This window comes from Stenella coeruleoalba (assembly GCF_951394435.1).
Source record: "Stenella coeruleoalba genome assembly, chromosome: 5".
Classification (NCBI taxonomy): Eukaryota; Metazoa; Chordata; class Mammalia; order Artiodactyla; family Delphinidae; genus Stenella; species Stenella coeruleoalba.
In genome coordinates this window covers 18,439,336-18,466,582 of record NC_137150.1, presented here as the reverse complement: position 1 = coordinate 18,466,582, position 27,247 = coordinate 18,439,336, and the positions used below count along the sequence as shown (strand labels likewise).

General features: G+C 35.2%; 1 protein-coding gene across 4 annotated transcripts in view; it reads left to right on the top strand.

Annotated features, from left to right (window-relative positions):
• RNF13 (ring finger protein 13) overlaps positions 1 to 27,247 on the top strand; it is a 139,599-nt gene that overhangs the window by 47,634 nt on the left and 64,718 nt on the right. For all 4 annotated transcript variants that reach the window (XM_079922334.1, XM_079922333.1, XM_079922332.1 and 1 more), the window contains one exon: positions 19,078 to 19,203. In XM_079922334.1, the coding sequence (XP_079778460.1) occupies positions 19,078 to 19,203 (126 nt within the window). Of the gene's footprint in view, positions 1 to 19,077; positions 19,204 to 27,247 lie in introns of those variants that run through there.

Below are 27,247 nucleotides of genomic sequence, written 5' to 3'. Positions count from 1 at the left end.
GTTTTTGTTTTTTTGATTCCATATATGTGCGTTAGCATCCGGTATTTGTTTTCTCTTTCTGACTTACTTCGCTCTGTATGATAGACTCTAGGTCCATCCACCTCATTACAAGTAACTCAATTTCATTCCTTTTTATGGCTGAGTAATACTCCATTGTATATATATGTGCCTCATCTTCTTTATCCATTCATCTGTCGATGGACACTTAGGTTGTCCTGGCTACTGTAAATAGTGCTGCAGTGAACATTGTGGTACATGTCTGTTTTTGAATTATGGTTTTCTCAGGGTATATGCCCAGTAGTGGGATTGCTGGGTCTTATGGTAGTTCCACTTTTACTTTTCTAAGGAACCTCCATACTGTTCTCCATAGTTAGCCATATACTTTAGTGAAATACCTGGCTATGAGGGAGGGTGGGCAATACATAGTAGTAGTTGTTGTTATTTTTGTTGTTTTAGTCTGCTTTGGGAAGGTGGGGTTCCTAGCATGGGGAAAGATGTGGGTACTGTGAATGGAAGGTATCCACTACGGCATTACTTTGCATCTGACACCCCGCACTCCCCACATTAGCATTGTGTCTTAGGGAGTTTTCCACAGCTGTGGAAAGAATGTTCCTTGGGCTTCCCTGGTGGCGCAGTGGTTGAGAGTCCACCTGCCGATGCAGGGGACACGGGTTTGTGCCCCGGTCCGGGAAGATCCCACATGCCGCAGAGCGGCTGGGCCTGTGAGCCATGGCTGCTGAGCCTGCGCGTCCGGAGCCTGTGCTCCGCAATGGGAGAGGCCACAACGGTGAGAGGCCTGCGTACCGCCAAAAAAAAAAAAAAAAAAAAAAAAAAGAATGTTCCTGTTGAGCACTGTATGGTATTCTGTAATATGCATGACTATAGTTTATTAGTCATTTTCTATTAACAGATATTTCGGTTTCTTATCCAAAGTCCAGTTATTTCTCTAGGATAGAGGTTTGGAAGTGTAATTGATGATTCCATGGGTATGTATATCTAAAATTTTCTTAGATACACTAAATTACTTTTCTAGAAAGCTGTACTAATGGGTATGAGAATACCCATTTCCCTACACCCTTGCCAACACTGGATATTATCAGTCTTTTTAACTTTTGCCAATCTGATGGGCAAAAAGGATTATCTTCTTTTAATTTGCATTTCTCTGATTACCAGTGATTTTGAACTGGCATCCTTTCTTCCATTCAGCGTAAGGAATCAGACAATCCCTTTTCACTGAAGAAACTTTCTGCTTAGTAAGCTTGTTTTAAAGAGTTCCATAAACTCCTGATAACCATATTCTTATTGTTGCTCCTCTGTGTTATTGTAAATTTAGTTTACATTTAAAAGGAATTTTGTCAACTGTATTTATTCACTGCCTGAGAAAAAATAGTGTTAAATATCTGCCTGCTATTGTACTGTGACAATATAGGGTGAGCCCAGGAGGTAAAATACAGTGATAGTAAAGAGAGTATTCTAACAAATTGTTGGATCATTATGGGTAGCTTTTATATTTATGTGACTGGCTTGCCATTGCCCAGAATCAGAATTCACAAATACTAGCCCACTTCTTATCGTTAAAAGGAGGACTTGATGATAAAGTGGGAATGGCTTACTGTAGTGTAATGTCTATAAAACTAATTAAATGACTGTGTTAAAAATATAACCAAGTTAATTTAAAAATATTATATGGTTATTAAGAGACATAGCTGAGAAATATTTTAACTTTTAAACTTTGGCCAGAGTGTTTAGTTGGGATGGTTTTTGTAGGCTTATGTTCTGTATTCTGTAGGTTTTAGAGTATCACTGGATTCCACCATTTATAAGAGATCAGATATATATAACACATATCAGTTGAAATTCTGGGTTTACATTCCATTTACATATGCCCCAGTATTAAGCTAATAGTAAGCAAAGAAAATTTTAGCTATTTGAGATTTAATGTAAAAATGTGAATCTTGCAAGAATTAAAATACAACATGTTAGTGTTGTAGAAGTTTTAAAAGAAAGATTTGATATTTTTACCTGAGGGAAGCTCTTTGTTTTCAGTTATACATTTTAATTGGATGTTTTGGCAGGTACCTTTTCCAGAAAACCTTTTTTTTTTTTTCCTTTAAAAATGGCTCAGGTCAAAAGGGAAGATGTATGGCATCAGTATGTTCCTTTAAATCTAAATACCTTATAAGAGACCTGGCAATGAAATATGATACGGTCATATAGTGTGGCCATTGTCCAGAGTTAGATACTCACAAGGAGTTCATTACTGAGAGTCCACTTCAGAAGGACTGAAGAGACACTTCAGAAGGTCTTTAACCTCTAGGTTTGGTGATGTAACCCCATTCCCCCTCCTCCCTCACTAAAGGAAAAACCTACATGTAAGTGTTACTCTTTTGCCACATCCTTGCCAAGACTTGGTATTGTCAGAATTGTTTATCAACTTGATGGATATGAAGTGGTATCTTACTGCTTTTACTTGGGATTTCCTGAATTATTAGTGAGATCAAGCTTTTTTTTATAGTATTATTGGTCAATCAGGTTTCTTTTAGTTTGAATTGTCTTTTTTTTTTAACTCATTTTTGTATTGGTTTGTTAATTTTTAAAGTACTGATTTGTAGGAAACCAGACACTAATCCTTTATTTATATTTCCTTATAAATATTTTCTTCTTTGGGCCTTTTAACTTTTTTTTAAATAACAGCTCATATTTTTTTAAATTGGTTAATGTATTTTTTAAAATTTTATTTATTTATTCATTTTTGGCTGCATTGGGTCTTTGTTGCTGTGCACAGGCTTTAGTTGTGGCGAGCAGGGCTACTCTTCATTATGGTGCGCAGGCTTTTCATTGTGGTGGCTTCTCTTGTTGCAGAACACGGGCTCTAGGTGCTTGGGCTTCAGTAGTTGCGGCACGTGGGCTTCAGTAGTTGTGGCTCACGGGCTCTAGAGCACAGGCTCAGTAGTTGTGGCGCACAGGCTTCGTTAGTCCGCGGCTTGTGGGATCTTCCCGGACCAGGGATCGAACCCGTCTCCCCTGCATTAGCTAGGTGGATTCTTTTTCTTTTTTTTTTTTGTGGTATGCGGGCCTCTCACTGTCGTGGCCTCTCCCGTTGCAGAGCACAGGCTCCGGACGCGCAGGCTCAGCGGCCATGGCTCACGGGCCCAGCTGCTCCGCGGCATGTGGGATCTTCCCAGACCGGGGCACAAACCCGTATCCCCTGCATCGGCAGGCGGACTTTCAACCACTGCGCCACCAGGGAAGCCCAGCTAGGTGGATTCTTAACCACTATGCCGCCAGGGAAGCGCTGTGCCTTTTAACTTTAAATTGCCTTTTAAAATTATGCCGAAGTTTAAATTTTAATGTAGACATCTTTTTGATGTTTTGCATTTTCTGTATCTTAAGTAATCCTTTCCTACCCTGAGGTCTTGAAATATTTTCCTCTGTTTAGTCCAAAATTTGTAAGTTTTTCCCATGCCCCCGACTCCTTGCTTAGGAGGTCTTTAATGTACCCAGAATTATTTTATTGTATAGTGTAAAATAGGCCTCTATTTTTACCTTTTTGAAATGAATAACCAACTACTAAAGCATCATTATTGCATAGTCAAGATTTTACTATGTAGATTTGTAATGCTAGCAAGGTTTCTTGCTAGACTCTGTGTGTATTATCAATATTATGGAGTAATTCAGTTATACATTGAAGACCAGTCTCAGGAAGATAAAGCTTTTCTAGGTTTCTTGTTTCTGTACTTTTAAGAAGTGCCTTGATAGGTAGAAGGAATAATAATGATTATTAAAAATTCAAACCAAGGTTTATCTCTGATAAGTAAGACTAGTATCAGATTTCCTGAGTATTCCTATCAATGGTAAATCTTGTTTTCAGCAAAATACCCTTTGGGCTAGATTTACCATGATCATTGTATACAGTGTTTTTGTAATCTGGTACTCAGCCTAAGTTCTTCATGTGGATGAGAAGGCATAGAGGATAAAGGTCATGACATGCAGATTTGTCCTTGACTATCATTCCTAATATACAGAACAAAGGTACAAATAAAAGGTTCCTTATATGATAAATGATTTATTTTTCCTCATCATTATTCTTAAATTAATACCCTATATCATCACCAGTTAATTTTTCACAAACTGTATTATTCTTTGAAAGTTAATTTACTAGTTAGTTTAAGAATTATTTTATAAGAAATGATTTTGTTTAATGCAAAGGCTTGAGGTTAGAAGAGAGATTTTTTTTTTGCTATGAAGGAAAATGCAAATATTGCAAGGAAAAGTGGTTGATTGGGTGCCTTATTTGTGAGACTCCCTTTGCGTTCTTTGTAGGGAAGATGTTCAGTACCAGCTACTGTATTTTCCCTCCCAGAACCCTTGACAGTTTTGTGATAGAAAGAAGTCTTGGTTAAGGGTGAATGTGCTTGGCTTCCTCACTCCTAGGAACTATTAACTATTGCAGTGTCACCTTCTATTTGTAGACTAAAACAGAGGTCAGAGTCTCCTTTTCAAAGGAAAAATAAGGAAATAGCACCATCAAAATAAGGAGTAAACCAGCTGGCTATATATAAAATGAGAATTCTAAAATATAAAGACATTTTCAAATGTATCAACTTAGATCATATTCAAATAATGCTTCTTCAGTGACTTTTGAACTTATAAAATAAACCTTTTCCTGTTAATTTCAAAAGTGATGTTTGCTCATTCATTTATTATGAATCAGAGATATAGAAAATAATGAATTATTTCATTATGACAGTTTGTCACTTAGAAGTGGGGAGGTAGGGAGAGAGCATAAAGTGGAGGGCCTGAAAAGAATGGATGGGAAAATCTACACGTATCCCACCCATCTTATCTGGAATTCCCAAAATCCAACCTTGCTTCTTTTCCTTTGTTCCACAGTTTGGTCCCTAGTCTCTTCCACCATCCTTGGACCTACCCGCTTTTTTCTGTTTACTCTCCTATCACCTTGGAAGTCAGCAGAGGCTTAGGTATCTGATACCATAAATCAGCACAGCTCCCCTGCATACATCCCTGTTTCATTACTGGGCATTTTTGTTGTTTGTTCACTTAGTAGTTTTCATTAGATTTTCTTGCTGGCTTTCTCAGTCTGATACAGTAAAAAGGTAATTTTTGAATTCTTTTGCCCATGAAAAAATATTTTTCTGATTATAAAAGTAATATATGGTCACTATAAAAATTAAGATGATATAGGACATGTATAAAGAAGAATATGAAAATCATACATAATTCCACAACCAAGAGATTATAGTCCAACTATGTGAGTTTTCATAGATACATTTATGACTTTATTTTATGCATTTATATATGTTATTTTGCAACTTTTTAAAATTTGGCAATATCATGGCATATCCAATATCATGGATATCTTTTCGTGTAAAAATATATGTATTCATATCATCAGTAGAAATTCTGCAATTTATTGTAACACTTGAATTTTACCATACTGTAACCAATTCCCTGTGTCATTGGACATTTGGATTGCTTTTAATTTTTAAAAATTATGAAATATTGCAAACATAGAATAGAGTAAGGGAATAATAGAACATCCAATATATCTACTATTGATACTTAAATGTTAATATTTTACCAGTTTTTAAAGAGGAAATAAAATGTTACCAATTCCATTGGAACATTATTTTTATCCTTCCAATTCCATTCCCTTATCTTCCCCCTCATAGATAATCATTACCCTGATATTTATGTATATATTTTCCATTTAATGTTATAAAACGTGTTACCTTATATAAGCATCTATAAACACTATTGTGCTTGCTTTTAAACTTTGTTTGGTCAGGCTTTTTTTTTTTTTTTTTGCGGTACGCGGGCCTCTCACTGTCGTGGCCTCTCCTGTTGCGGAGCACAGGCTCCAGACGCGCAGGCTCAGTGGCCATGGCTCACGGGCCCAGCCGCTCCGCGGCATGTGGGATCTTCCCGGACTGGGGCACGAACCCGTGTCACCTGCATCTGCAGGCAGACTCTCAACCACTGCGCCACCAGGGAAGCCCTGGTCTGGCTTTTAAACTTGCTTTTTTCATCTAACACTATATTTGAAATTTATGTTGTTACATAGTCTTAATTCATTTTAAAGAATAGTACTCCATTTTATGAATATGCCACAATTTATTTTTTTATTCTTTTGTTGGTAGATATGTAAGATGTCAGTTTTTTGCTATATAGTGTTGCAGTGAACGTCCTTAAAAATGTGACCTTGTGTACAGTATAACTAAATGCCATTTCACACTCATCAGGTTAGTGAAAAAAAAAAAGCCTTTCAGTGGCTAGCAAGGAAATGGGAAACCAAGTATTCTTGTATATGGCTGGTATATGAGTTTCTGACCAATTTGGAGATTTTGATAGTATATTCCTTCTTCTCTAAGTGAGAGTTTGCCATGATGAAATAATTTATTTTTCCCACATTTAATATATTTCTTATTTCATTTAATAAATAAGTCAGTGATCATCACCTTTGAAATTAACAGAAAAACTAATACCAGTACTAACACTTACTATTTTGTATTGTTCTCCCTACTTTTATCGTTTACCTGCACTACCCCTTCGTGCTATTTGCCATTCTCTTTGAATACCGAATATTGAAATAATTTCTGTAGTTAGGATCTGACCATTTCCATCAGTAATTTTAAGTCCTGACCCCCTTAATCAGATTGATAACCAGATTATATTCAACTTTAGTTAACTGTCAATAGATTGTGCTCAACTATGACTGAGTTATGATTATAACAAATTGCAAACAGCAGATGATATAGTGAGTAATGAATGCTCCAAGGTCTTTGTTTCTTTTTTTAGAAAACAGTGTGTTTTTGGCTTCATTACAAAAGAATTCCTTTTACTCAGGTTTCACTTTTGTTTGCAAAACAGAAGGAGAATTTCTTTACTGTCTCTTAAGTTTTCACAGATTTACTTTATGTATTTGTTTCCGAACTTTTTTGTTATCAAAGATTTTGTTAAGAATTCTGTAACTGATTAACACATTTAAAGCTTTTATGTTCTTAGAGGATCTGCCAAGCACTACAGAATACAAAATACTAATAAATATTCCTTACTGGCGTGTATTGATTATATGGCAGTTTAGAAGGCCATCGTAAAGGACATGTAATTACAGTGTAAGCTCAATCCACTTAAAATTCCTCTTGTTTTTAAAGATACTATCTTGTTGGATGTAGCAAGTCCTACAAGTATACCAGTGTTTTGATCTTCTAAGTTTCAGTCTGTTGGTTCAGACTGAAGCGAGAATTCTTGATTTTTTTTTTTTTTTCTTAAGAATGATAATGGTGTGCGTGGGTATGCTGGTGGAGCCGTATGTAACATATTAACTAAAAGGTATTGTCCACCAGAGGGCGTATTTTGTTTTCTAAAATGTCAAGATAATATCCACTGAGTGAAGCAGTATCTGTATATGCTGAATGAGAAGCATGTACCAGATGGACTTTTCTTCATAGAGCTTGAATATTGTAAAATCAAAATCCTGACAACTACTTCTATGTTAAGTAAAACTCAAGGCTCTAGTCTAAATTTTTATCAATTATGTTGTAATTTTTAAGATTTAAATTTGATAATAGAAAAACCAAAGGATTGTCAACCAGATCTCTTATGATTTCTCTTTATTTAAATCTTTCAACATCAATTTGAGTGAAAAAGGCATTGTTGATCTTATTTCCTAGCTTTATGCTAGACACCATGATTTATTGCCCCTCCTCTCCTTTTTTTCTTTTTAACGATAAGATCACTAGCAAATTATTTAAGTCTGCAGATTAGTTTGAAGTAGTAAACTTTGGGAGAAGATATTTGTTAATTTACATTAAATGTGAAATTCTATTTACAATCAAGTTAATGTTATTTTGATGATATAAGGAAAGATATAGTAGATGTTTAGCAAGATAAATTATATTTAGATAGGATGGCCAATACTCTAAAACCAAGAGGTGATCAATTAAGCGTTTGGAATATATTTCTACTTACCCAGTGTGATCTAGGAAACAAAAAAGAAAAAAGAGGAACGCATCTCCATCAGATAAAAATGTCTTGTTATCTGCAAAAACAGTAGCTATCACGGGTTACAGTGGACCGGAGCCTGTGCAAAGGGGCTGTCCACTTCAAGAGCATTCATGTTCATGAGACATGTGTTTCTAGATGACCTTATATTAGGTGATATATATATTCAACAGATATTACTTTTTTGGGTAAGAATTTAACAAACAACATTAATAGTAAAAAAAGGAGTATTTAAGGTACAATCATAAGTCATACTAAAAGCCGTCTGATTCAGTGACCAGCCTCACGTCCTCATGTTTTCTAAGTAACAATTTTATTGAGATATAGTTCACATACCATACAATTCATCCATTTAGTTTGTTTCAGTGGCTTTTGATGGTGTCCTTTGAAGTACAAAAGTTTTAAATTTTGATTAAATTCAGTTTGTCTGTTGTTTCTTTTACTGTTTATGATTTTGGTAGTATCATGTCTAAAAAACCAGTGCCTAATCCAAAGTCATGAAGATTTATTCATGTTTTCTTCCAGGACTTTTATTGTCTTAGTTCTCAGATTTATATCTTTAATTCATTTTGATTTAATTTTTATATATAGTATATAGTTCTTTTATATATAGTACTTCTTTTTTATATAATATATAATTATATATAGTATATAATTACATATGTAATTCTTTTGCATGTGTATATCCAGTTGCCTCGCCACCACTTGTTGAAAAAACTATTTTTTTCCATTGAATTATCGTGACACCCTGGTAGAAAACAAGTCAGTTGATCATAAATATGAAGGTTTATTTCTGGAGTCTGTATTCTGCTTCGTTCATCTATATGTCTGTCTATATGCCAGCACCATACTGTTTTGATTACATAGCTATATACTAGTAAGTTTGAAACTGGAAAGTGTGGGTCCTCCAATTTGTTCTCCTTTTCAACATTATTTTGGCCTTTCTGGGTACCCTGGATTTCCATTTGAACTTTAGGATCACCTTGTCAATTTCTGCAAAAAAAAAAATCCAGCTGGGATTGTGATACAGATTGCATCGAAATTGTGGATTCACGGAATATTGTCATCCTAACAATATTGTCTTCTGATCTATGAACATGAACCCTTTCCATTTATTTAGATCTTCTTTAATATCTTTTAACAAGGTTTGTAACTTTTAGTATACAGGTCTTGCATTTCTTTTATTAAATTTATTACTAAGTATTTTATTATTTTTAATACTATTATAAATGATATTGTGTTCCTAGTTTGCTTTTCAGATGGCTCATTGTAAGTATATAGAAATACAATGGATTTTTTATATTGATCTTGTATTCTGCAACCTTGCTGAACTTGATTTTTAGTTCTAATTATTCTTAAGTGGATTTCTTAGGATTTTCTATGTGTAAGATCGTACCATCTGCAAATAGAGATAATTTTACTTCTTCCTTTCCAATTTGGATGCCTTTTCCTTTTTCCCCCTCACTACCCTGAAAAGAACTGCCAGTACCTTTTTGTTTTTTATTTTTTAAATTTATTTTGTATTTTTACTTTTTTTTAATTGCAGTATAGTTGATTTACAATGTTGTGTTAGTTTCTGGTGTACAGCAAAGTGATTCAGTTACACATAGATACATACATATGTATGTGTGTATTCTTTTCTAGATTCTTTTCCATTATAGGTTATTACAAGATATTGAATATAGTTCCCTGTGTTATACAGTAGGACCTTGTTGTTTATCTATTTTGTAGAAAGTAGTGTGTATCTGTTAATTCCAAGCTCCTAATTTATCCCTCCCCCTCTTTCCCCTTTGGTAACCTTGTTTGTTTTCTATGTCTATGAGTCTGTTTCTGTTTTTATATTGTAAGTAAGTTTCATTTGTACCTTTTTTTTAGATTCCACATATAAGTGATATCGTATGATATTTGTCTTTCTCTGTCTCACTTAACTTCCTCAGTATGACAATCTCTAGGTCCACGCATTTGCTGCAAGTAGCATTATTTTGTTCTTTTTTATGGCTGAGTAATATTCCATTGTATATTATATATGTACCACATCTTCTTTATCCATTCCTCTGTTGATGGACATTTAGGTTGCTTCCATGTCTTGGCTATTGTAAATAGTGCTGCAATGAACATTGGGGTGCATGCATCTTTTCGAATTATGGTTTTCTCCGGGTATATGCTCAGGAGTGGGACTACTGGGTCATGTGGTAGTTGTAATTTTAGTTTTTTAAGGGACCGCCATACTGTTTTTCAGTTTACATACTGACTGTACCAGTTTACATTCCCACCAACAGTGTAGGAGGGTTCCCTCTTTTCCACACCCTCTCCAGCATTTATTATTTGTAGACTTTTTGATGATGGCCATTCTGACCGGTATGAGATGATACCTCATTGTAGTTTTCATTTGCATTTCTCTAATAATTAGCGATGTTGAACATCTTTTCATGTGCCTTTTGGCCATCTGTAGTCTTCTTTGGAGAAATGTTTATTTAGGTCTTCTGCCCATTTTTTGATTAGGTTGTTTGTTTTTGATATTGAGCTGTACGAGCTGTTCGTGTATTTTGGAGGTTAATCCTTTGTCAGTTGCATCATTTGCAAATATTTTCTCCCATTCTGTACGTTGTTTTTGTGTTTTGTTTATGGTTTCCTTTGCTGTGCAAAAGCTTTTAAGTTTGATTAGGTCCCATTAGTTAAGAGGATTTCTAATTTGAGCCTTTATGTGATTCACCTTATAAAAATTGAGTGATTACCAACCATATCAAATACTGTGGAAGTATGTACACTCAAAATCATTGCAGTTTTGTGAGAGTTTTTTTTCTCAGTCCTATCTGAACAATTTTAATATGAGTAGATATGAGTTATATTCAGTATTTATAAATTGAAAAGTTGATAAATATAAAACCAGGAAGGGGAATGTTACACTAGGATGTACTCGAGAGTAACAGGTACTTTAGTTATATCGAAATGGTTCGATGCTACCATTTCCCTTCTTGACACCTGGTATTTTCCTCTTTAAATGGTTTGAGCTTTTTTTCTTTTCCAAGTATATTTGTGTAGCACAAATATCATAATGGAAATAATAACTTTAAGGAATAATCTGTAGTCCCACTAATCTCACCAAAATCATTTTCTTTTTGTGTTTATATTAAATTTGAAAGACAATGTTTTGAAGAAAAGGACCATCATTTGAGTCAGCTCTGGGTTTGACTCAAATTAACAGTGGAATGTTAATTGGGTATGTTATCTTCTTTGATGCTTAAGTTTCTTCTCTAAAATGGGAATGATAATGCCTTTGTGATCTGTGATCCTCAGTTGTAACTGTAAAGCTATCTGTGTATTCTGGGACTTCAGTTTAGTAATGATAGTTAACAACAGGAACAAATAACTTGGAACACCAGTTGTCTATAAACTACCTTGTGGACTTATACAGTCTCATGAAAGATGCTGGGATTATAGGAGAAAATAGGAAGGTATAAGAAAAAGAAGAAAAAAATATAAACAGAGTGCTAATGCTTTTAATAAGCACATAAGTTCTGTCATAGAAGTGGTGATAATATTAGCACAATGCCAAAATTATAGAGTGCTGTGCTGAGAATAGGGAAGCTTGGAACTTAGTTTTGGTTTAATTCATATCTTTGTGACGATGAGCAGTGTACTAAAATGGGAAGAAGCTGGACTTTCGGGTCAGAGTTACTGGACTTCAAATTCTGGTTCTATCACTGGGCAAGTTATTCAACTTCTTTAGGTCTACCTATTTGTCTGTAATAGAACATATCCAGTAGACTAGTGTGAGGAAAGTGGCTACTTATTATTTCCTTCCTTCTCTTATTTTGGGTTTAATTTGCTCTTATTTTTTCCAGTTTCTTTAGATGAACATTGAGGTCATTAATTTGAAACCTTTCCTCTTTTCTAATATGGGTATTTAGATCTATAAATTTTGCTCTAAGTATTATTTTAGCTGTGTCCCACAAATTTTGGTAAGTTGTATCTTTATTTTCATTTGCTTCAAATGTTTAGGGCTAATGTGGCTTACTTCTGAGGCAGCAGTCTTCTGAGGACTCTATTTCATGCTATGTGTAAAACTATTCCCAGCCCTGTGTGAACTCCGGAGATTGTTCTGTTTACTCCTTTCTCATGGTTCTTTCTTAGTTTTGGTAGTTCCCTCACATACGTGTGCAGATTACTACTCAGCCAACGACTTGAGTGGATGCCTCTACATATATCTGGAGCTCTCTTTGCAGTTCGCTCCTCCCCAATGTTGTGTCCCACAAAATCCAGCTGTGTTGACCTCCCCAAATTATGAATTGTCTCCTCAACTTATTGAGACTACCAGACTCTGTTGTGTTCCCCTGCCCTGTCCTGAGGCCTGGAATCTCTCCAGGCAGTGAGCTAAGGATTTTATAGGGCTCATCTCATTTGTTTCCTTTTCTCAGGAATCACTGTTGTGCTGTTTGTTGTCCAGTGTTTGAAAGCTGATGTTTCATATCTTTTTTTTTTTGGTTCTCTAGTTAATTAAAGCAAGAGGTTAAAACTAGCCCGTGTTATTCCATCATGGCTGGGAAGTGGAAGTTCAGCTTAGCATCCAGTAGGTAATTGATAAAGGTTAATTATCAAATCCATTAAAACAAATCACTCAAAAATTCTCATTTGAGGAAATTATTAAGATGAGTGATTTTAGAACTATGTATCAACATTGTGTAAATGTGCTTTCTTTTGTTCACTTTTAATCACAGTGCAATTAATAAACAAGTATAGTAGTCTGGGACTTTTTAAAATTAAAACTTTGACAGTTTTAGAATATTAAAATGAGTTAAATTTTGTTTCTAATGCTTGTGACCTTTTTCAGAAATAATGTTTTAAAAATAGTTGGTCTTGGGACTTCCCTGGTGTCTCGGTTAAGAATCTGCCTGCCAATGTCAGGGGACACAGGTTCTAGCTCTGGTCTGGGAAGATCCCACATGCTGCGGAGCAACTAAGCCCGTGCACCACAACTACTGAGCCTGTGCTCTAGAGCCCGCGAGCCACAACTACTGAAGCCTGCATGCCTAGAGAAAAGCCACCGCAATGAGAAGCCCGTGCATCGCAACGAAGTGTAGCCCCCGCTCGCCACAACTAGAGAAAGCCCTGGCGCAGCAACGAAGACCCAGTGCAGCCCCCCCAAAAAAAAAAAGTTGGTCTAAACTATTACATTGCTGACTTAGCACTTTTAAGTATTCTTTTAACATTTTTATTTATTAATGAGCTTATTATATTTTTATGACATCTTTTAATCAGATTTTATTAAATCTAAAATCTAAGTCACTGATAAAATATATAACCAGAAAAGGTTATTGGGGAGAATTCTAGCAGAGTGTACAGAGTGAGATGTAACTTTGAGATGAAGGATATTTAGTTACTGCTCTGAATAATGCTATAGATGTAATAGCTAATTTGTGAGGAGGATTTTAAAAACCTTTCCTTTTAATCCAGTTAAAGGCTTAACTTTTAATTAGTATATAACTCTCAGTGATGTGCAGAAAGACATGCAAGGTTTGGCTATCAAATTGGCAGATGTCCTGAAGTTTGGAATGGTTAATATACTAATGTTTTGTCCTCGAGTCTTTTTTTTTTTTAATTTAAATTAATTAATTAATTTTTGGCTGTGTCGGGTCTTCGTTGCTGGAAGCAGGCTTTCTCTAGTTGTGGCGAGCAGAGGCTACTCTTCGTTGTGGTGTGTGGGCTTCTCATTGTGGTGGCTTCTCTTGTTGTGGAGCACGGGTTCTGTGGCGCCCGGGCTCAGTAGTTGTGGCTCACGGGCTCTAGAGCACAGGCTCAGTAGTTGTGGCACACAGACTTAGTTGCTCCGTGGCATGTGGGATCTTCCCGGACCAGGGCTAGAACCCGTGTCCCCTGCACTGGCAGACGGATTCTTAACCACTGTGCCACCAGGGAAGTCCCTTGCCCTTGAGTCTTAAAAGATAGGTACTGAAAAGAGGAGAAATATAGCTTAGTAGCAACATGTCAAAAATTTGTTGAAATGACTGTAATGTGTTCACTAGAAACCTAATTTAGTTTTACAGTGCACCAATAGACATATAATATCTAGAACAGGTTAAAGTGTGATTGTTCCTATCTGTTGTTATATTGGTCAGATCACTTACAGTCGTATGTTTAATTTTTGGCACCAAAGTGAAGTATAGTAAAGTTTAAGAACCAAGACAAACATCACCTTTTCTGTTACTGCCTCACATAGGATAATTTTCTCTGTTCTGTGCATTTGTACTGCATGTTGTTTTTACTCTGTTTTCTCTTGTCTTAATTGGATCAGTTAGTTCTTTCCAGATATTAATTACTTGAGTGGGGACTCAGTTCTTATTTATCCATCCTAGTACTTAAACAGACCCCACATGAAATGAGACAAGTGTATTCAGAGCAGAATGTTAAAGGAACTTAAAATAATGAGTAATGAATGGTAAGGATGTTTTATTGCATAAGAGGAGAGTAATCTCCAACTGTTTGTGAAAAAGGAATTAAATGTGGCCTGTATGTGAATGTTACTGGTAGATTTTAGAAGAATGATCTAACAAAGCATTAGAGAAAAGGGCAGTGGATATTTTTTAACATTCTAGAAAGTTGTTGATATAAACAAATGAATCTGTCACACATTAGGAGAATGTTAGCTGGTAAAGTCTGATTTATCAGTGTAACTCTTTTTGGTCTATGTTTGAATGTAAAAATTATGACAGATTCCATTGACAACTTATCATTTGAAATATTTGTATCAAATTTTGGAATCAACCTTAACTGCCTTTTAGACTAACATTTTGGTTTGTTCATTTTTGTAGATGTCCATTTCTCTTCTTGTTGCCCATTTTGTTCTTCACCTGTGTTTTTTTTTATCTGGCAGAGGCAGTGTAGCATAGTGGTTGAGAATGTAGGGTCTGGAGTTAGACTTCCTGGGATTACATGCGTGCTATGTATAACTTTAGGCAAGTTACCTAACTCTTTTGAGACTTAGTTTCCTCCTCTTTAAAATAGGGATAATAACAATAGTAGTTAACCTCATAGGATTATTGCAAAGATTAACTGAATTAGCGCATTTAAAGGGCATAGTGCCTAACATGCAGTGCTAAGTGCTATGGCTCAACAAATGTCAACTGCTTGCTGTTGCTGCAGTTATTAATTATTAATAACTTCAGGTATCCACTAATAGAACAACTTACCACTTTTCTCTCTCTCTTCCTGCTTTTACTTTTATATTCTTACAAAGGGAAAAAGGCACTGCTGCCTTGCTTTCAGCATTTTTGTTGACATTATCACTGCATATATTCTTCTTCTTTTTTTTTTTTTTTTTTTTTGCGGTACGCAGGCCTCTCACTGTTGTGGCCTCTCCCGTTGCGGAGCGCAGGCTCCAGATGCGCAGGCTCAGCGGCCATGGCTCACGGGCCCAGCCACTCTGCGGCATGTGGGATCTTCCCGGACCGGGGCACGAACCCGTGTCCCCTGCATCGGCAGGCTGACTCTCAACCACTGCGCCACCAGGGAAGCCCTCAGTGTGATTTTTAAGTTTAGATTATTTGAATATTCCAGTTAAAAAGTGGTAACCCAAACCACTTTGGAAAACTGCTTGGTGGTATTTACTAAAGCTTGATACTCTATGATCCAGCTTGATATCCTATGGGTCTCCTTCTATGTACATAAACATCATGCATATGTTCATGAAAAGACTTGTACTGGAAAGTTTATAACAGCACTATTTGTAATAGTGCCTACTAGAAATTACCCAAATGCTCACCAACAGTAGAATAAATTTTGGTATATTCACACAATGTAATACTATAGAGAAATGAAAATTGAAAGATCTGCCAAGTATATCTCCACAGTATGGTTGCTGAATAGTAGGAATGATTCTCACAAATACAGTATTGAGAGAAAGAAGTCTAAAAGAGAATTTGCTGTATGTCTGGTTCTGTTTATGTCAGTTATAAAATTAGGCAAAATCTAATTTAAGCTGTTAGAAGTCCATGTAGTGACATTGCTGATAGGGTGGGGGAGTAGTGACTGGCAGGGAGGATGAAGGGAACTCCTGCAGTGCTGTTAATAGTCTGTTTCCTGATACAGGTGTGTTCAGTTTGGGAAAACTCATCAAGCTGAAAAATTATATTTTGTGTACTTTGCTTCATGTATAGTCATAAAAGTTTTTTAAAAATCCACAAATATATATACCACAAACCTATTGCATTATACATTCGATGATATTGAGGTACCAGTCTGCATACACTATTTTTGTCCAGCATCCTTGTTTTGTTTTGTTTTTAATAAATTTGACTTGAACATAATTGAATACAGTTGTGGAAATCTAATAGTCACAGATGAATTCTTAATTTAGATGAGCTGTTTTTTTTCTTAATTTCCCATACCCCTATTTATCTGTTATGTTTATTTGATTATTTTTTTAAACACTTCAATATTTTTTTGTTTATTTGACTACTCCGGGTCTTAGTTGCAGCAAGCGGGAACTTTAGTTGCAGAATGTGGGAGCTAGTTCCCTGACCAGGGATGGAACCCAGGCCCCCTGCATTGGGAGCGCAGATCCTGAGCCACTGGACCACCAGGGAAGTCCCCAGCATCCTTGTTTAATCATCAGAGAATTATAACAACAAAGGGCAGAAAGGTGGGCATCCTTTCTGAGTCTCCTGGACGTTGGTAGTTTTCTTGAGCTTCCTACTTATTGGCATAAATTGCCCCTGTCAGTAAATAGGGATGAGGAGGATCCTTGATCGCAGAGCAAGCATCCTTTTAATAAAAAGGATTAATAAAAATCCTTTTAAAATCCTTTTTAATAAAAAGGATTGGCCCTGGAGGGTGACATGAGGCATGTGGGCCTGGCTTAAGGCAGCACCTTCTTGGTCACTCTTATTTAAGGGACCAGAGAGTTCTGCCAAATTAATTGACAAAACCCATTACACTACTCTGTAGACTTTGTGGATGAAACAAAGTAAATTTGCACTGTTTTAACTGACTTACATCTGGGGGAAGGATAGGAATTAGTAGGCTGTTTTATCAAGTTATTCTTTTTAGCATAGTCCACAGGAAAGATAATATTTAAGAATTTAAGACCTGTTTTTAGGAATCCCCTGGCGGACCAGTGGTTAAGACTCTGCGCTTTCAACTGCCGAGGGTGCGGGTTCGATCCCTGCTTGGGGAACTGAGATCCTATAAGCTGTGTGGCGTGGCCGGGGAAAACAAAAAAAAGACCTGTTTTTTTTAGGCTTCAATTTCCATTAATGCAAATAGATTTTTTTTTAACTTTAAGCTTATGTGTATTTAATTTTTATAAATTTTCTTATGTCTAAAAATAATACATGCTTGTCATAACAGATTCATCAATACAGAAAGGATTAAAAAACAAAAAGCTTTTTCTGGTTCCACTTGTAGACCCTTTTTTGTGTCTGTACATACCATAAATTTATTGATTCGAAGATGCATTTTATTATCCCATATTTTAACATATCTGAAATTGGGATGTGTCTTTCCCTAGCTATCCGCTAGGTGGCAGTCATGATGGAGTTGTCATCTCCTGGACATGGGAAATTTGGTCATAGCTGTTCGTATTGTCTTCACTTCAGTTGAGTTATATACCTTGTTGGTACTACATGGCTTGAATTTAATTGCTGTTATAAGTGTCTTGAAAAGAACTGCACTATGTGACTTGGCTTTAAGGCAAAAAGTTAGTTTGTGTGCAGAAAGGCACAGAAAAGGCAGCAAGGAGTAAATTTAATATGAGTGAAGCAAATATTCATTATTGGAAGGATAACCACAGTTCTGTTTCCTTGCAAAGTAAAAACCAAGCGCTTTATGGAATCAAGAATGGGAGCTATTCTTTGAGTAAGTGAAGATATGCTGCATTTTATTCCTGAAACATGCGCGAAAGCATTCCCTATCACAAGCCAAGCAATGCAACTTGACAAAATTGCCAAATCCTGTGAAATAGATGGTTGGTGTGACCAATTCATGCGCCATACAGGACTATTGTTGGGCACTGTGTCATAACTTTAATTGCTCACTCCTCCTTATAAATGAATTTAATGATTTTGATAATCTTTTTATGTGTTTATTCAGTGTTTTACACCTATTGAGATAGTCATTTGGTTTTTCTGTTTTAAACTATTAATACATTTTCAGATGTCAAACCATCCTATATTTCTGGGAAAGCAGCTTGCTATTTCATTTTAAATTAGTAGTTATCTTGTGGACGTCTTTTCAGTTTATTATGTAAGGATTTATCTTATTCTTTTTAATGATTCTATTATTTTTCTATTGTATGAATATACTATAATTTTTTAAATGGCTGCCTTATCGATGTGCATGATTTCCAGTTTTTGCTATTAAAAATGATGTAGCAGGGGACATCTTTCTACATATACCTTTATATACCTAGGCTAATGTTTCTATATAATAACTTACTAGAAATGCTGTGCATTTTCATTATTTGAGGAAATTAATTAATTAATTAATTTTTTGCGTTACGCGGGCCTCTTACTGTTGTGGCCTCCGATTGTGGAGCACAGGCTCCGGACGCGCAGGCTCAGCGGCCATGGCTCACGGGCCCAGCCGCTCCGCGGCACGTGGGATCTTCCCGGGCCGGGGCACGAACCCCTGTCCCCTGCATTGGCAGGCAGACTCTCAACCACTGCTCCACCAGGGAAGCCCCTGAGGAAAGAAGTTTAAAAGTTAATGTTTAAGAAGTGTTCGCTTGGTTTAGAAATGTCAGTCATTGTTGGAAAATATACCAACATGCTAACAGTGGTTGTCTCCGGGGTGATGGGCTTATGTGTGATTTTTTTTTAACTTTAATAGTAAAAATGGAACTTACTTAAAAAAAAAATTGCTTAGGAAGCCAAATACTACTTTAGAAGTTCTGGGATTGTGAGCAATTGGAGGGTAGGAAATGTTGTAGTTGCCAGATAATTCATCTAGCATAATGCAAAACACATGGAACAGATTCAAAAGGTGTTTATAGAAGTAAGTTGAATTCATTTTTTTGAGTTTAACAGAGAGAAAACTTACTGTTCATTCTTTTTTTAGGGCTTTTTGATTAACTCAAAACCAGAGAATGCCTGTGAACCCATAGTGCCTCCGCCACTAAGAGACAATTCATCTGGCACTTTCATCGTGTTGATTAGAAGACTTGATTGTAATTTTGATGAAAAGGTAATGTTTCTTTTTTCATTTTTCTGTTACTGTTTGTTTAGTTAGCTAGTTTAAATACTCCCTTATTTCAGAAAGCCTTTAAGAAAGTTTACACAATTCATTCAGATTAAAAAAAATAAACGAGTAAGGACAAAAAAAATGAGGAGATGGTGAAGGCAAGAAAGACAGCAGTGAGTTTACTTAATTCTTATTCATTTGCTATAAAATTTACTCTAAGCTTTTAGCTGCCAGTACAAAGAGGAAAACGCCATCAGTTTTATGATTCGCAGTTTTAGTAAGACTGAAAATAAATAAATAGACTAGGACATAAATAATTACTATTGGTTCTAAGAATTTTCATGTGGTGGTTGGGCATCTTGAACTGTGGTTTAATAGTGGTCTTGCTTGATCTAACCTAGGAATGGAAATGTTAATCTATAGTTTCATGCCTTCACCCTTCCAGTATAATTACTGCATCTGTATCTGTATCTTTGTTGATATTGGGATTTCTCTCTTGTAATAAGCTGACTCTGTCACTTGTATAAAGTTTGTCTCCATGGAGTGGGTTAAGCTGGCATTTCAGATAGTAAAACAAAGTTTGCCATAGAACTTCCCTCACTATCATCAGTGCCGCTCTGAAGGTATGGGTTTTTAGTTTTGGGTTTTTTTTTTTTTGATACTTTTAGTACTGTCTTTACAATTCTGTTTTTGGATTGGCCTTGTTAGGAGAGCCAGATTGAGGCCTGTTACTTTTACCTGACTATCTCAAACCTGAGTGTCTCGCATGTATCTTAGAGAACAGATGTGGGATATTATTTCATGTACTTTCCATGCTTGATCTTAGATGATTTGTCTATTAACTAGGAAAGGCTGCCCTGACTCCTGCTGTGCCTGAATTTTTGTCTCTGCTCCTTTCATTTCATGAAAGAAATGACACCTCCATAATAAACTTACTAAATTAATAAAGTAATAACTGTAAAAGGGTTTGAAAATGTAGAGCACTTTGTAAATAATAAGTATTGTTACTATTGTATATTAATTCCAAATTTAAACTCTCAATTGCCTTTAAATGGGAAAATAGAGCTTGAAGTCAAATGTATTAGATTTCCTTCTCTTCAGGGTTGTTATGTCTTTTGAATTTAAACCATTTTAAGATTTGATCCAGACCTAAACTATAATAATTACAGGTTGTTTCAACAAAAATGAAATATTATTGTAATATTTCATTAATTTCACTAAGAAACTAAAAGTAAGCTAATTCTGCTGATTTCAAGGTTTATTGCATCATTAAGGTATGTAATTTTCGTCTCAGTCAAGTCTTTGGTAACTAGAAACTAGAATATACCTCTTTTTTTTTTTTTTTTAAGTAACTTTCTTCTTTTAGGTGGGGAAGGGAGGTGGTTCACTGTAAAATTTAGGGAAATACTGCCATTGAATATTTATTTTTGAGGGTGAAAACCCAACCCAGGAATGAATAGGAGGGTTGGTTTGTTCTCTTGTCCCTTTATTGGATCCTCATCATGAGTTTGAGTACTTCTAATGGAATTTCCTGATTTAGCTATTACTCCAGCTCATCTCTTTCCACTTCCTGCCTTGAATTTTATGCTGTAGCCGTAGAACCTACTGAAATCTCTCAACTTGCTGTGTCTTTGTGCCTTTACACACATTATTTTCTCTGTCCAAGATGACCTTTATCACCTATATTTCTGACTGTTTCATCATTTAAGTGCTAGCTGAGAAAGTTACCTCTTCTGGAAGCCTTACTTTTCTTTCTACCCTCTCTCTGGCAGAATGAATGATTCCAGTTCAATGTGCCACCCTCCACTTTGTAAATACCTCCTTTGTATCTCTTTATCACAATATTATTTTTTATTATATATATTTCACTTATATGCGAGCTTACTGTGTTTAGAGTTCATGTTTGAATTATATTTAAATATCTAATTTGTATCATAGTGCATAGTAGGAGAGCAATAAAGGTTTGTTAAATCAAACTATGTAGTGTAGTAAGCCTTCTACTTACATGTATATTGCATTCTTTAAAAGTATGTACATGTAAAAAATATGTAAAAATGTTTAGATTGAGAATTCTCATCTTAGAAAGGAAAATGTTAAAAATTTTCTTATTATAACTGACCATGTAGACGTAGTCTCAATGGATAAAGTTCTATTCTATACATTTTCTTTAACTTTGTTATTTTTCCTTCACAAATATACAGCACGGTCTGTTATAGCCATTTAAGGGTAAAGATTTCATACTCATGTTGTTCCTAATGATTTCTGTCTTTGTCTCAGTTATATTAAGTTTACAAGACATTAATTTACAAGGGAGACATTGGTTTTAATCAAGGTCTGGAAACAGGCTGCATACATTTGAATCCCATCTTTATCATTCATTAGCAGTGTGATCTTAGGCAAGTTGTTTTATCCCTGTATGCCTCAATTTCTTTATCTGTAAAATAGAATTTTAAATGTTCCCTACATCAGAGGATTGTTATGAGAATCAAATGAAATAATCACTGTTAAATGCTTATCAAACAGTGCCTTGCACACAGTAAGTAGGCAGTAGGTAATAGCTATTAATGTTTTAGTGATTTTTTTCATTACTGGTGTAAAATAGAATGAGGGTAAAGATGGCAAAGATGCTGACTGTATTAGGCTGAGAAGTCCCATAATCTACTGTCTGCAAGCTGGAGCATCAGGAAAGCCAGTGGTATAATTCAGTTAGAGTCTGAAGGCCTGAGGACCCGGGTATTTGATGGTGTTAAGTTCTGGAGTCCTGAGGCCCAAGAACCAAGAGCTCTGACGTCCAAGGGCGGGAGAGGGTGGATGTCAAGAAGAGAGAGAGGGAATTTACCCTCCCTTCACGTTTTGTTCTGTTTGGAACCTCAAGGAATTTGATGATGCCCACTCACATTGGTGAGGGTGGATCTTCTTTACTCAGTCTACTGAATGAAATGCCAATCACTTCCAAAAGCCCCTCACAGACACACCCCCAAATAATATTTTACCAGCTATCTGGACATCTCTTAGCCCAGTCAAATTGAGACATAAATTTAGTTCGAACCTTTCAGAAACGAAATCATTGGCTGATAAGTCACCCTGTGATATAGTAACTCATGTCAGTTGATGTGTAAAATTTTTAATTTAGCTTATAAAGGACAGTTTAATCATGCCAGTGTGTAATGTATACAAAATAAGTTTCATAAATATACAAGGATAAGAATTATGAATCACCTGTCAAGTGTAGGGTGAGTGGATAAGGATAAATTCATCATGATTACTGGAGAAACATCTGGAGTCTCATCCCAAAGAAAATTTCCTTTCTAAGGGTGGTTACTGGTGGATTGGCTCTTAGCTTTATGAGATATAATCTTCAGATCAGAAATCTATGACTGTATTTTTTTGGGCTAAATTGATGATTAAGTTTTGTATTAACGGAACCTAACTGTTTACAATTTATGTATGCTGCTTCTCTTCTGAATTGCAAATAAATAGCTCTTTGTAGATAATCAATAGTGGTTCATTCATGTATTTAGCCACAGTTTTATGTGAATACACTGACTTAAGAAAATAGCTCATTTTCTTATTCCTGATGTAGCATCCTGAGACTGAGTACTGAGAAAAGCTTAATTCAGCACCATACTGTGTGCTACAGTTGAGAGTAGTTGCAAGGTTGTTTTTTTTGTCATGCCTGCTACCCAAAGTGATACCCAGATTATCTCAGACAAATAAGAATTGGCCCTATTTTACAGAGCTTTCCTTGGAGAAGGGAACTCTTTCCGTTGTAGATAGCAGAAGGGAAAAGAAGTACGAAATAAAATTGTATCAAGATATTTCAAATGATTAATGGTGATGGACATTTCAGGGTTTACTTTTTATAATTCTTTAGATTTTTTTGAAGATGAATATTATGCTGTAATTAAAGAAACCTAGACTTCTCTTATTCTTTCTTAAAAGTAAATGATGAAGTGAAAGTTATGTGTTAACAATAAAGGAAATGGCAGATTTTCTATATACAAACTATCCCAAGTGGTTTGTGACTCAGGGTAGCCAATAATACAGCTGAAATGCAATTAACAGTTTTTGGAGGGTAGGAAATTGAATCATTTGTAACATTTTAAGATAGAATACTGTTTTAATTTTTTTACCTTTTGTCAAGAGAAGCACATTTGAACCTTTTAATCTGTCTTGCCTTGGAGAGATACAGCAAAACTCATACTCAGAGTCAGTATTTGGATATGTGGAATGTCCAGAAGGGCAGTAAGAAGAACTGTTGATTACATGCCAGCTGCTTAATCTGAAAGCAGTCACTTTTACTCACACTGACAAAAACTGTATCTTCTGAAAAATACAGCTCTTTAGAGCAGGGGTCCCCAAGGGCCCTGGGCTGTGGACAGGGTCCCAGGCCTGTTAGGAACCATGCCGCACGGCAAGAGGTGAGCAGAGGACGAGGGAGTGAAGCTTCATCTGCCGCTCCCCAGCGCTGCATTACCGCCTGAGCCCCTCCACCCCGCCTTTCCCCAGCCGTGAAAAAGTTGTCTTCCACAAAACTGGTCCCTGGTGCCAAAAAGGTTGGGGACCGCTGGCTTTAGAGGAAAAGCAAAGCGATGTTATTTTGTTTATCTTTGTGCAGTTGTTCTTCACTGTGCCAAAATATAATTGTTTGGAAATGTTAGTTTTTGGTGAGTATTTGAAATTAAGAAAACATTGCTGGCTCTTTGGTAAATAAGTCAAGGCTTCATTAAATCTTTTAGTTATAAAAATGACTTTGTAGCATTCTGAGGCAGAGAGTTCTCAGAAGACTTGAATTGGCATCCCAGTGGGAAGTAAAATTTTTTTAAATTTTGTAAAAATACCTGGTTATTTCAAGAACATTAAAATAATCACTTAGAACTTTTCTAAACTATACAGAGTTCTGTGTTTATAGCCAAATAAACATTAGTTATCAGAAATCTGTCATTGTAGTCCAAGATATTTCTACCTTATGGTTTTAATGCTAAGTCAACAACTTCTTCACATAGTCAATTTACTTTATTTTAACTGAACTCAAGGGAAGCTTGGTAAACAGAAATGGTGCAATGCATGTACTTCTGCTGAATTTTATTACCACTTTACGCTCTAGTGATTGTTTTTTTGAAGGGCATGATAGTTTATTTAAAAAAATTGTACCACACTGATCATAATGAGCAGCATACACATTATGATGGCTTTTCTCTTGGGTATTAATATTGCAGTATTTTTGTATACTGAAATGTTTCAGTAAGACCAAGAACATTAGAGATATAAAATGAACACTAATAATGCCGGTGTCCTACCCTACAGAATTAATTTAAAGCCCTTATGAATCAGTGGCATTATAAGGTTATATAGTTATGAAGAATGAAAGTTCTCTTCTAAATAGGCAGCATAAACTTATACTTCCTTTTTCTTTAATCTTTAGTTTTTATAATTTAAGCTATGTCCACCTTTGTCAAAGCACAATCATACAAGACACCTCAGGTAATTTCCATGCTACCATTGCACAAGTTTAGTGATTTTTACTTAAACAAACAAACAAAAAATCAAACCAATGTCAAAAAAGGAGGCAAATAAAACTGATTTTCCAATCATTTGTAAAGCATAGTGCTTATTTGTCCAACACAGACTCAAACTTAAATTAAATGCTGTCATTATAATCTCCAAACTTCTGCAATAAAATTAACATTTATATATATATATATATATATATATATATATATATATATATATATATATATGGGTTTTGTTTATGGAACTGTATTTTGCAATCAACAAGCGAAAGTTACTTTTTAAAGAACAATATATTTGGTTACAGTTCCACATGTTGGTAGTAGAGACAAAGCCACATGATGTTAAACCTGGCTCTAAGTTACCTAAGGTATAAAATTTTGATCAAAATTATGATACTCTGATCTTAAAAATTCAACTCACGTGAGGTTACGTTTTAGAGTAAATGTGCTGTTGAGTAATCATTTCAATAGTCTTCTCTTTGTATGACTATCTGCAAATTGGCCCTTTTCTTTAATCAATGTGACTCACCAACATTTAAAACTGACCTCTTTACTTCTATGTTACCATTTTCTAGTGATTATTTTTTTTTTCCTAGTGATTATTTTTGAAAAATATAGCTGCAGGAGGCTGAAAGGACTTAGATATTATTCCCTCTACATTTTTTTGAGGGGGGGCTTAGATGGAGTTACATTTGGATTAAAGATGATAAGGAATATATTGGTACTCATTTTCTGTTGGAATGTGACTTTTACCAAACTTAGCTGGGGTACAAACCCCTACTTGACCTGACTTCTGTCTCTGTCTAAAGTCACATCTGTACTTTGCCTGTCCCCTTACCTTAATTGTCAAGACTTTACAAATCCCCTTATGTGCTGAGCAGTCTCTCCCTGTCTGTCTTGGTTTCTACCATGTCCTTCATCTGGAATATCTTCCCTCTGCTTGTCTGTCTGGGAAATCTGACTTTGTTTTAGGTCTAAGATGAAGTTTCATCTCCTATCTGAAACCTTCCCTGATTTTCTTCAAGGCAGAATAGATCACTTCTTCTTTTATATATTACTTATTTAATCCCATGTCAGTCTCTGTGAGGGAAAAGAGAGTGTTTTAGATTCTACAACTCAGATGCTTAATACATTGTATGGCTCTTGGTAGATGATTAATAAATATTTGCTGAATGAACTAATTAAGAAAATCCTAAGGGCTTACAATTAAATTTAACTGGATTAGGGAATAAACAGTATTATTGGAACCTTTTATTGGCTTCATGTTCATTTCACTTAATGCTCTTGGAAATATTTCTAAACCTAGATATTCATTTATTCCACAAACATTTTTCTCTAGGTCCCAATTTTTATGAGAATTAAAAAGTTAAAATAAACATTTTTTGGATTATTTATGTGACTTTATTATCATAATAACAAGGAATAAAATTTTTGGAGTGAAATTTTATCATCTTACAAAATAGGCATCCAGTTTTTCTTTCTAGGCTTACCTTTCTTTATTCTCTCTCAGGCCTCCAGGCTGATACATTACATGGTATTCTCAGAACTGCACTTTTATTTCAGTAGTATTAATAAGCAAGTAGATACGAGCTTGAGTAGAAATTAAATTCTCAAATATCTCAGAATCATCTAATATAATTATTTAAGTTTTCTTACTCTTTTCTGTATTTCTACAAAGTAACTTATAGCATTTGTTACTAATCTACTTCAGAATCCTGTATCAAAGTTTTCATTAATTAAATAATACTCGGTGGATGGAAACATTTCTACCCATATATGGTTCAAACAGCTTTGTGCTACTAGTTCTTTAATTTATTCATTTATTCCTTTCTTCTACCCTTTGATAAAAATATCTGTGTTTTAATAATTAGATTCCTTTATATACAAATTTATTCAGTATTAAAACAACAAAGCAAATTCTCTTCTTTTACTGGGAAAGTAACATTCAATAAATAAAAAAGATGAAAAACAGTAAATTACATGTACTTTACCCTAACCTCATGAAAGAATGTAATGCCAGTAACTTAATTTACATAGCTCTTCAACACACATTCTTTTTTTTTTTAAGTATTGTTGATTTACAATATTATATTAGTTTCAGGTGTACAACATAGTGATTCAAAACTTTTAAGGATTATACTTCATAATGTTATTATAAAACATTGGCTTTGTTTCCCTGTGCTGTACAATATATCTTTGTTGCTTATCTATTTTAATCCTATACTCCTATCTTGCCCCTTCTCTGTCCCCAATGGTAACCACTAGCTTGTTCTCTATATTTGTGAATCTGTCTGTTTTGTTATATACATTTGTTTTATTTTCTTAGATTCCATGCATAAGTGATAACATAGAGTATTTGTCTTTCTCTGTCTGACTTATTTCACTAAGCTTTATACTTTCTTGGTCCATCCATGTTGTTGCAAATGGCAGAATTTCATTCTTTTTTATGGCTGAATAATATTCAGTTATATAGCGCATCTTCTTTAACCATTCATCTATTGACGGACGTTTAGGTTGCTTATATACCTTGGCTA